General features: G+C 38.7%; 1 protein-coding gene across 1 annotated transcript; it reads right to left on the minus strand.

The window, feature by feature from the left end:
- Nucleotides 1-10583: 10583 nt before the first annotated feature.
- Nucleotides 10584-11692, minus strand: LOC104448172 (cold and drought-regulated protein CORA). The gene is made up of 2 exons (XM_010061962.3): nucleotides 11521-11692; nucleotides 10584-10960 (listed from the first exon to the last, which is right to left on the minus strand). Exons 1-2 carry the CDS (start codon nucleotides 11630-11632, stop codon nucleotides 10776-10778), a joined length of 297 nt encoding a protein of 98 aa, XP_010060264.2. The 5' UTR covers nucleotides 11633-11692; the 3' UTR covers nucleotides 10584-10775.
- Between the last annotated feature and the right edge of the window lie 948 nt (nucleotides 11693-12640).

The raw sequence follows: 12640 nt of genomic DNA on the forward strand, positions 1-12640 counted from the left end.
TAATGATATGAAATCTATATTATTGGCATTTCATTTGTGAATAACGATATCGTGGTCCCATGATTTTGCCTCCATCCATATGTTACCATTGATGGATGTCCCTAAATAGATGTAGCTTACATATCTGATGTGGTTCGGTCTCTAAGTGGGGCTTTGCATCTTGAGAAAAGACTTTACCTCCAAAAATTTCCACCTAATGAAAATATTGTTTGTGTAGGGAATTACCGATTCCCTAAAATGGATTTGACACTAAATCGAACCCCTAAAACGAATGCGGAAGACGAGCCCAAAAACAAACATGTATCACTGATTAAAGACACACCACGAAATCAAGCGTACCTTATTGTCCACAGATTAAACACCAATGTTGAAGATCGATGAAGGATTCTGATCCTGTTCTACCGAGGAACGTCCTGTTGCTTCAAGGGGGAGAAACTTACGTTGGTTTTGGGAGAGGGAGAAAAGAAAAACGTACGTACATCCAAAATGTGGGTTCTTTTTTTTTTTTTCTTTTCTCCCCTTAAACACGTCTTCTCCAAAAGACACATTCCCTCAACGTAACACATTTTCATATCTCAACCCTTCATCTATGGGCCCTTATCTTGCGGGCCGAGCTTTTAGGCCTAACATGGGCGGACGAGCCCTCTAAGGCCCATCAACATAAATAAATAAAACCATCATCTCACACTCGCACATGGTGGACCGAACATGATCCTTTTTACCTCTCTACAACGTTCATACCGGTGAATAATCCGTGCGACCAGCATACTTTGAGAGCTCGTTGCTATACATCTGTTAGGAATATATAACAGCTCATAAGGGGCATTACACTCTGAGTAGATTTAGTATGTATTACCTTAGATCGATCGATCACATTTATAACTCTCTTGATTTCCTTTTTAAATAATGATATATTGTATTTGCAATTATGATTATCCCAAAGACAATCATAATTAGTCGATCAGTGAATACAAAACTTAGAATGCGATTCTCCATATTCGATCTTCCTCTTTCCTTCAAACTTTCAATTTCAGTTCAGCTTGCTTTTCTAAAAACGTCCCATTAGATCGAATCAATTCATGATCATTGGCAACATTCTAAGATAGCAAACACTAAATAGAAATCTTGAGAATAAGAGAGAGTCATGAGGGCACTAAATTGAGAAACTCTTTTCCTCAAGAGTCTCACACGGCATAAAAATTGAAATCAAACTTTTGTCATTCTTATTGGTCGTCTCATGCATACGTAATGTGAAATGCGTATTACAGTATATAATTCATTTCCCATGGAGCGTATGTCTATACCTTTAATACCGTATAGATGATAGTTCAGACATACATAATATCTAATTTGAGTTCACATATCTACTCATTCACAGAATTCATCAAAATTTACATCTGGCATCTAAAGTAAAATATGTGGGTTATTTTACTTTCAGACATAATAAATATTATGTCCTCATTTTAACACCCAGTTAATGCGACATATATATTTTAAGCTTGAGCTCTCGATTATCACTTAGATAATAAGCTTAAAAACCGTCTCATCTCTATTTATCGCACAATAAATAGAGGCGATTACCCGTGTGAGTGGGCTAATCTTTTATCTGTCCGACATACTTTCTCAACTTAATATAATGCATTGAGCATTAAGATGTATACATGTTAAACAAAGATTCATAGGCATTAATGATGAAAAACACAAATTCATTAAATGTGAACACTTCAGGGAAATTATAATATTTAGTACATCAGCCTCTACGTAATCCTAGAGATTTCACATGGCCATAAAACACATCTCTAGGTATTGGCTTTGTCATAAGATCTGCTACTATTCTATGCGTAGATATGTACTGTAAGTTCACATCCTTTCGTGCAACCATATCCTTGACAAAATTATACTTGGTATCTATATGTTTGGTTTTGCCATGATATTTGGATCTTTGGTGTACGCTATAGCTGCTTGGCTATCACAGTTAATCAATAATGGATTTGTAGTATACCCAATAACACTTAAATGATCCAAAAATCTCTTAAGCCAAACTCCTTGTACTGCTGCTGATAATGCCACGAACTCAGCTTCCATCGTGAACAAGGTTATACACGTTTACTTCTTACTACTCCAAGATATGACGCCATTATTCAGTAAGAAAGCAAAACCAGAGGTAGATTTTCTTTCATCTAAATCTCCTCCCCAATCAGCATCCGAATAGTCTTCAAGCCGCAGATCATTTCCTTGGTAATTCAGCTTGTAATCAGCAGTTCCTTTTAGATACCTCAGTATTCTTTTAACGGTCTTCAATGTGCTTGACCTGGATTGGATTGGTATCTACTCACCATTCAAACTGCAAAACATATGTTAGGTCTTGTACACATCATAACGTACATCAAGCTTCCAACAGCACTAGCATAAGGAACTTGTTTTATTTGTTCATTCTCTTATAGAGTCCTTGGACACAGTCTATGGCTCAATCCTTTACCTTTCGCAATAGGAGTATTAATGGGTTTACAATCTTGCATCCGAAATCGTTCAAGAATCTTATTTATGTATGTTTCTTGCGAAAGAGATAATGATCTCTTCGAACGATCTCTTGAAATCTTAACTCCAAAAATGTATGCAGCCTCACCCATATTTTTCATCTCAAAGTTGGAAGATAACCAACTCTTCATAGTATTAACAAAACTCCATATTGCTTCCGGCAATTAGTATATCATCAACATATAATGATATGATCACAAATTAATCTTTGGATCTTTTGATATATACACAATGATCCTCATCTATCATTGTAAAATCATATGCCATTATGGCATTATGAAAACGTATATACCATTGTCTCGACGACTGCTTAAGGCTGTATATCGATCTCAAAAGTTGATATACCTTTCATTCTTGGCCTTCTATAATGAAACTAACATGTTGTTCCTTATATATTTCTTCCTCTAATTCTCCATTGAGGAAAGCAGTCTTTACATCCATTTGATGTAACTTAAGATCCATACTAGCCACTATTGCCAGAATAATGCGAATCGAGGTAAATCTCACTACAGGAGAAAATGTTTCTTCATAATCAATTCATTCCTGTTGATTATACCCATTCGCTACAAGGCGGGCCTTATGTTTTTCTATCGAGCCATCAGCTTTACGCTTTATTTTGAGAACCCACTTGTTCCCAATAGCTTTGCATCCTTTTGGAAGATCAATCAGTTCCCAAACTTGGTTTGACTTTATTGACTCTATATCCTCTTCCATTGCATGAATCTATTTTTCCTTACTAGGGCAATTTAGAGCCTCATTAACATTTCTTGGCTCATCTTCATCTTGTGGAGCAACCATGAAAGTTTCCCCTTCAATGTCAAAACGTTGACGGAGAATACTTTTGCGACTTGTTCGCCGTATGAGAGATTGTACACTTTGCACATCATTCCCCATCATGCTCCCACTCAGATTAGATAATGACGATATCATCTCATCATGTGGTTGTAATTGAGAGTGAGTTGAATTAAATTCATCACTTCTCATGTTACTCCCACTTGGACGAACTCCATTAAGTTCATTATTTTGATCCAAGATTTCAAATAGGAAGTAATCCTCACATATTTCACCATTCTTAGGAAATTCATTCTCTAAGAATGTGACATCCCGTGATTCGAATTCAGTTATACTTCCACTTTCCTGCTCACCTATGAACACATACCCTTTCGAGTATTCAGAGTATCTTATGAAAATACTATTATTTCCTCTAGGACCCAATTTCCCAAACTTGTAAGAGGGCTCATGAGTATAGGCAGCACAACCCCATGACTTAAGGAAACTTAAGTCCGATTTTTTGCCTGTTCATAACTCATATGGAGTTAAAGTAACTGATTTAGAAGACACTCAGTTAAGTATATAGGCAGTAGTTAACAACGCATCGCTCCAAAAAGTGATAGGTAAGTTAGCATGCGTCATCATAGACTTAACCATTTCCAATAGAATTCTGTTTATCCTCTCTGCAACACCATTTTGTTGAGGAGTATATGGAATATACAATTGTCTTTCTATTCCTTTTTCATCACATAATTTTCTGAACTTATCAGATAAATAGTCTCAACCTCGATCGGATCGCAATACTTTTATTTTCTTGTCTAATTGATTTTCTACCAAGTTCATAAACCTTTTGAAATAACTCAATGCTTCAGATTTATGAGAAATCAAATAGATATATCCGAATCGAGTATAATCATCTATAAATGTGATGAAATAAACAGCCCCATGCATTCCTCTTACATTTATCAGACCACAGACGTCAGAATGGATTAATTGCAAAGGAAATTCAGCTCTTTTACATTTTATAAATGGTTTTTTTTTGTCATTTTCCCTGCTAGGCAATGCTCACATATGGGTAAATCGACTTTTTCAATATTGCCTAACAAACCCTCTTTGGCTAGTCTATTCATACGTTGTTGGCCAATGTGACCAAGTCTAGCATGCCACACACTCACATCATTATCATATGAATTAAGAGACGTGAAAAGTGAATAACAAACATTGGCATTACTATAGTCAACATTTAATATAATAAAACCATTTAGAAAATAACCACAACCATAGTAATTTGTATCCAAATACAAATCCACACCACTATTATGGAAGTTCATAGTAAAATCAATTTTAACCAACACTAAAACAGATACTAAATTCTGACGAACCTTCGGAACATACAACATATTATGTAGGAATAGAGTGCGTCCACCACGCATGTTCAATTGACAGATGTCAATTCCTTTTACTTCTGCTCTGGAGTTGTTTCCTACATAGATCCACTTAGTTCTAGTCGGTACTCGTTAGAATTCCACAAATGATTTTCTACCTTCGCTACGTGGTATGTTGCTCCTGAATCCACAGTCCACAAAGGATTAGACTCAGTTAAGAATACATAACTCGACATATAAGCAAAGTTCTGAAAAGTACAAGGGGTGTATACCTTCTTTGGCTCACAACAGTCGCGAGCATAGTGACCCTTTTTGTCACAATTGTAACACTTCACCCTTGTAAGCTTCTTCATTTGAGGACGTTTTCCTCTTTCATGTTGGTCAAGCTTAGGTTTCTTCCTTGAAGGACTTGCTCCATTGCATTTCCTTTTATCGAACCAGTTAGGACGTTTGTACTTGGAGCTCGAAGCTCCATGTGAGCTAGAACCAGCATGATAAATTTCAGCTTCCGGCTTAGCCGCCAAGAGGCGGTCCTCTTCCAGCTCAAGATGACGCACTGCATCCTCAAAGGTTTTGATATTTTCATTATGGGTTAGGTGCACCTTCATATGCTCCCAACTCTGAGGCAATGAACGAATCACTACTTGCACTTGCTGCTAATCAGTCAGGACATGACCAGCATCTTTCAGCTCATTAATCATGTTTGACATCTTTCTAAGGTGTTGCTTCATGGTCTAACCATGAGGCTTCTTATAAGAGTCAAACCTAATAGTGAGTTGTCTCAGTCTGGTCACCAAAGTATGACCAAACCTTGCTGCTAATGCTTCCCACATTTCCTTGGCATTCTCAAAACGCTTGAACTCTTGCATAACGTCATTTTCCATGCTACTCAGCAACGTAATGCGAGCAAGGGAGTTCTTTCTTTTCCATGCAACAAATGCATCCTTATCTCTCTTATGCCGTGTAGTGTTTCCTTTTTCAGGTTCTACCATGGTTAGGTTAAGAGTTTCTAATGTCTCTTGCTCTTCCAGCACATATTGGATTTTCATGTGCCATATTTCATAGTTATCGCCATTGAGCTTCTCACCTTTGTTTAGCTCAGCGACTATGCTCTTTGTGGCTGAAGCCATTTGATCTGAACATATCAGACATATATGCACGAATTATTAATGCCTATCTTTTATGCATCCATTTTGCACAAAACCATTATATTAATGAATAATTTCAAGGTTTTGGAATCAAAAGGTCACTATGTTTCCAATCATCATCCAAAATCCTAACTTGGAGTTATTATTAATATAACATTCTATGCAAAATAAATTCTTTGAAATTACAAAAATTTCTATAAACTATCCACAACAGTTAATAATAACAGAAAGCAAATAATATTTGATATCAAACAATGATATAATAATAATACTTTCACATAATACAACTAACATATCAGTTGCCACACCAACAACAACTAAGTAGAAAAACATTACATAAGATGTCCACAAAGCACACTAAATAAAGACCAGCCAAAATATCTGACACCAAGTCAATATACGAACTGGGAAAGATCCTCTTTTGTTCAATTTCTTGATCTTTTCCCTTGTAACAATCTAGTAATAATCATTTATAAAAGTCATCACAATTCTCCTATACGAAGTAGCTTTGTTGACTTCCCATAAGCGATTCAACACTCATTGCCATTCTTGTGAAAGAGTGTTCATGAAAAATCGCACCATCTCAGACTGTGGCATGGGACGACCATTCCATATGACCTTTTGTATTTTCCCGTTGACTTCAAGAACGTGATCAATTAAGTCGCCACTCTCCCATCGATGATCAATCAGCTTAGCTATCAACTTAGAAAGCCTTTCCTTTTGTTCATCGGTAATTGGCGAATAAGTGTGCGCAACTTAAGGGGAGCCATTGTTCCTGCAACAAATGCAGAACAAGTAAGGGATTACATATAATCCACATAGACTTAATTGGAAAAAGAAACACATTTTTTTTGGTCAACGGTCAAAGTCAACGGTCGCGGTCAACGGTTAGCCAAGTCGGAGTGAACAGGCAGTCTGGTCGGACAAGACGGGCCGGGTCGGACCGGTCAGGCCAGGTCGGACCGGTTAGGCCGGTCGGACAAACCGACCAGCAAGTGCCACGCTTGTGCCTAGATGACATCACAATGACGTCAGACGACGCGTGCGTGGCACGCGCCAGCACCCCGCGCGTGTGTCGCACGTGCCTGGGCCGAAACACTGCGTGTGACGCACGTGTCTGCTGGGGACGGAATCGACGCCTGCGTTGCACGCACCGATGACCCCCATTCTTCTGGCCACGCGTGGCGGCGCGTCCGGCAGCCTCCGGCGGCGATCCGCCACTCGTTTTTCTCATATCGACAAGAGCTTTGTCCATGTGCTATCAAAAACAAATTTTGACTTGCAGAAAATCACAAAACAGGGCGAACAGTACGCAGGTGTTGGGTTTTTCCGTCCCCGATCGACTGGTAGCGGCTTTTCTCGAATTTCAACCACAAAAATAATTCAATAACATAAAAAGGGGATCGGGAAACATGAACTACGACTTTGATACCAATGTAGGGAATTACTGATTCCCTAAAACGAATGCGGAAGACGAGCCCAAAAACAAACATGTATCACCGATCAAAGACACACCATGAAATCGAGCGTACCTTACCTTAAACACAATGTTGAAGATCGAGGAAGGATTTTGATCTTGTTCTGCGAGGAGCATCTCGTTGCTTCAAGGGGAGAAACTTACGTTGGTTTTGGGAAAGGGAGAAAAGAAAACGTACGTACATCCAAAAGGTGCGTTCTTTTTTTTCTTTTCTCAATAATATTTACGTGCCCGGATTTCCCTGACTATCACGAGCTTCTCATCGTAAGAATGACGAGAGATGATTAATTCATAAGAAACATTAGTAGGGAGTGCCATTTGATCATACATACGAACCATGTAGAGAAGTCCCGGGGAAGCGATATCAACGAGATGAATGAGTTGCCTCGGCAAGTTTGCAAGCTAAGATCTGAGTTTGCTCGTGATGAAGAATGATTTGCACAAAGTCGCACCTTCGTTATAGACTCCAAAGAGCTCGTGGTGGGACAGGGTATAAACACGTGCGTGCTAGCAGTGGAAATTTTTTATTAGATCCAGGAAAATATTGGATTTCACTTCTACGTAACCACGCCGTTTCAATAATATAAATGTGAAGACTTGAGTACACTTTAAAACTTGTGAAATAATATAGTATTCCTAAAGATCAACAACTGGGCATACACAGTAAGACCTCATCTTCCTAACTTTGAATTCTTCTTATGGATGAGTTATAAATATGGACATCACCCACATTTATTTAAAGTTAAGTTTTCATGTGAGAGATGTCCAATTAGTTAAACAAGAATTAATTTCTCAAATAAGAGATCTTATATATAATAAAAATCATTATTGTTATATAGGGGTTAAACATCACATTCCGTAGACAAAAATATCATAACAATCCATCCTTTCGGAACGTATCAATGATACGTGTTCTTTCTAATCAGGAGGAATTAATGCATATTCTTCAATTATTCTTCATATTAAATTATGGCAAACCAAACCAACATAAGAGATATAAGTATTCCAAAGTCATATATATGATGTAAGTCCAGCAAGAAACTTTCAGCGACAGGGTTTTTGACAATCACGATCAATGAAATGGCCTCCAAGGTTAGGTAGTGACGTGCCTCAATTAGTTAAACAAGAATTAATCAAATAGATCTTATATATTAAACAAGAATTAATTTCAAAGTCAAATAAGAGAAACTTTCTTATATAAAATAATAAAAAGTTCAAGAATTAATTATTGTTATATATTGGGGTTAAACATCACATTCCGTAGACAAAAATATCATAACAATCCATCCTTTCGGAACGTATCAATGATACGTGTTCTTTCTAATCAGGATGAATTAATGCATATTCTTCAATTATTCTTCATATTAAATTATGGCAAACCAAAACAACATAAGAGATATAAGTATTCCAAAGTCAAATATATGATGTAAGTCCAGCAAGAAACTTTCAGCGACAGGGTTTTTGACGATCACGATCAATAAAATGGCCTCCAAGATTAGGTAGTGAAGTGACGTCGTAAGAAAAGTTGACGTTTGGTCCGGATATAACCTTATCTTAGCTTCGAGATTTAGATCAACATTAAGTTCATATAAGTCAGCCTCGGTGGGGAACCTGAGAGGGATGTGGCAAATCGGTTTAGGTTTAGGTCATCTATCGCTTTCCTCTGCACCTCATCTATGTAAACACACATACAAATATGAGTACGTGAAGGGCTCTAGATGTTCTTCATGAATACAGACGTATGATAACCTAAATAGTAATTATATTATATCCCTTGGAAATAATTTACGATATAAGCGATAGTGCAATGAATTTGATCATACATTATAGTTGATTCTTCAACATGTGCTATCTAATAACAGCCTTAGCAAAAACAATTACCAGAATATATTATATGCACATATATATCTTGTATCATTTGCTTATAACTTGATATTTTTTAAATGATTACGTAGTTCAAGGGACACGATGTCCGTAAGGAATTCTATTATCTTACGCAACAGTTCATTGTTGAAAGATGGTCTCATCGCTTTTACGTTTTTGTCACTTCATCCGCCGTGATTGGAGCAATTCTGTTTATGCTCTGATTGGTATCACACGAAACATATACATACAACTATACAAGTAAAAGCACCTTGGAGTCTGTGGATAAAGTTATACGACTTGACTCAGTAAAATTAACTTCCTTTATTATTAGAGGATAAGGTACAGACCTTGCAAAATGGCAATCTAAAATTAATTACGTTGAAAGCAACACGCAGATATCAACAAATTCAAGATTTTACATTCAAAAGTGAGTGTTTTTTGTCCAAAAAAATTATTAGCGTAATATCAACATTAGCTGTACAATCCTTGCCTTCCTGTTTCTCACATGCTACTTTTACTTTCTCAGAAAAAAAGAAAAGAAAGAAAGAGTACGCAATGAGAGATAATGACAGAAGGATATAGGTTGAGTAGAAATGCATTTCCGCACCGGGTTTCATTTCGATTAGAGACACACGTGATAGACTGAGTAGACAAGAAGACTCCTGCACCGTAATGTCCTTTTCGGGTTCTATGTTGTTGCAAAAGCCCACTACATGGGACATTTACTTTTGAATTAAAAAATTTGCGACAGGCAATCTGCAAAGAGCCATATTTTCTTGCATCCTTGATCGAAGGAAAGTTTCTTCATTCATACCTTTGACTAGTGTATCGCACCTTACAAGTCATGATATTATAAATATTATCATCACATAAAAAAATAAAATAAACGAGAGCACCAGTCAGAAGTTCAGTTGAAGGAATTTTCCTGAAACCAGGGTTGGGGAAAAACATGGGCTATTTGCAAATCCGGATGAATGATGCTTGATGCAACGGTGACGTGAAATACTTTCACATGTTCCGGTTGTTGATTTTCCAGTTGGTTATTCATAAAATAATGGAAACCTGAGTAGACGTTCCTCCGCGGTCACCATGTCCAAAGTTGAAACAGGTGCATAATCATTCTAAGAGCACAATACTGTACCCGCTAGTTTTTATTGAATTAAAACATAACCATGCGTGCTTGCATAACTTGCACTTACTTTGGGAGTCCTCATGTCTAATATACGTTCTCATACCCTGAGCTGAATCCGACGTCTCCAATAAGAAAAAGATGGGAAACTCGAGAAATAGCACTTGCTATACAGAGCTAGGGGATAGAATTTGTCGCAAATTAAAGTGGGTTTTATTCATTCACATGCAAACATCAGTAGACATTTGAGACGACTCGTACTTGAAATGACCAAAAGAACCATCTGAAACGCAACAAAGCTGCTCATGACAGTGGAGAAACCATTTTATTCAACCATTATTGCAGAAGCTTTTAAGCTTCTATGAGTTACATGGCATATATTCTCCTACATTCCCCTACATTCCCAGCAGGATGATGGACCCAACTGAGTCCATTATCTAGCTCTTGACATCTTCGGTTTCTTACGGAGGGTGACCACCATGATGATCATCGTGGCCGTGATCGCCGTGATCGCCGTAGCCGTGATCGCCGTGATCGCCGTAGCCGTGATCGCCATGACCCTTTTCATAGCCACCTTCATACCCCTTTCCACCGTGGCCGTGTTCACCATATCCTTGGCCGTAGTTAGCCTCTTTCACGCTCTCCTCTGAAATATAAACGCAGAGTATGTGATCATATCCGAGTCCACTAACATATAACATGTAATCTAACTTACTTTGTATGAATACGTAGAGTAGTAAGTTAAAATGCAACTATTGAAACTGATACCGTTTTGTTGACCTCTTTATGACCTCTTTATGATGTATGTCACATTCTGATATTCTACAACATACCTTTCTCAAAATTCATAAATTAATTAATCTACCGTGAACAACGGAAGCTAACAAGACATTGACGGAACCCTCATAATCAAGTTTGCAATTCGTTTCGTCTATCGCCTCGATAAAAACATTTCTACAAATAATTGTGTATATTGGCTTTCTCTATTTATTTATACTTGCCTTTACCAAAAAAAAAAAAAAAAACATTTCTACAAATAATTTTCCATGATTATTTGTCTGTCTGCCTTTAACAAACACGAGTGCTTGCACGACGGACAATCACACGGAAACATATATACGTCAAAAGTGAGAATGCGTTTCCCATCAAACTGAAGAGAGCTAGATAAGTAAATTGAGGGAAGACTTCATTGTCGAGAGCACTCACGTGACTGAGTCTCCTCAGCAAGGTCATAAGCCGAGACCTGCGCGGCCATGAGAAGGAGAACGGCCAGAAGCAGGCCGCACAGGAGGAAAACCCTGGAGGAAGCCATTTTCATCGCTCAAGGCCAACGGATCACCAGAGAAATCTCAAGGAAGACTACCCAAGTGAGTGCGTGGCTCAACTGCGAACTGGGGCGCCCTATTTATAGGGTGGGAAGTGGGAGTACAGACGAGGGGGTATGAGCTGTAGCGGGACCCACACGATTTGTACGGTTGTGATTTGCTTAAATCCAGAGGAGATGCGGCCCAAAGGCTTCCCGTCCAAGAGTCAAAGATAAGATTGAGGGTGCGTTTGGATGGGCTATTCAGGCCCCAAAGCCCTTTTACCCCAAATTGAGATGTTTAGTAATCATTTTCCAAGGGGCTTTCAAGTGAAAGTCGACCCTTGAGAATGGCCTCATTTAATGAAAATGGTAAGTTGTCTATTTTGCCCTTAAAACATTATGAAAAAACCACTTTTGCCCATTTTAAAAACCAAAAGAATCCTAGATCTCGTTTCTCTTCCCACCCTTCCATTGCTCTGCACCCTCCGCTCTCTCCCTCGTGACGACCGCTTCTCGCTCGACTACCGCTCGATTGCACTTTTCCTTTGCTCGTCGAGTTCGTCTCTCCTCTCTCCCCCTCGCTCCTGAAACCCAGTGTTCCCAGTGAGGAAGGGGGGAGTCGGTGGTCTTGGACTGCGGCCGGTGGAGGAGCTCCTGTGGGTACTGCAAATCGCCGAGTGGGTCCAGCGTTTCTCACGGTCCGTACGATTTCTCCTTCGTTTCTTGTGGTTTCCCTCCTCTCCCCTGTTGTTGAGTGCGGTTTTTTGCCCGGGCTTCGGTGGCTCGAGACTGGAGATGCCATGCTTCGGGTTTGCCTGTTTCCGGCTTTAGCCGTTTGTCGTGACGTTCACGGTTGCTGGAATTGCTGATTCGCGTTTAGTCTCTAGTTCCAATCTGATGCTTCGTTGCGTGCGTCGGTTTGCGCTAACGATTTTTTCCCATTTCGGGTTGTTTGTTTTTTAACTCGCTGCTCATCATGTGTTCGTTGAAATGGCCAAACCAAGTTAGCGTATAGTTTCA

Source organism: Eucalyptus grandis, chromosome 6, assembly GCF_016545825.1.
Source record: "Eucalyptus grandis isolate ANBG69807.140 chromosome 6, ASM1654582v1, whole genome shotgun sequence".
Lineage (NCBI taxonomy): Eukaryota > Viridiplantae > Streptophyta > Magnoliopsida > Myrtales > Myrtaceae > Eucalyptus > Eucalyptus grandis.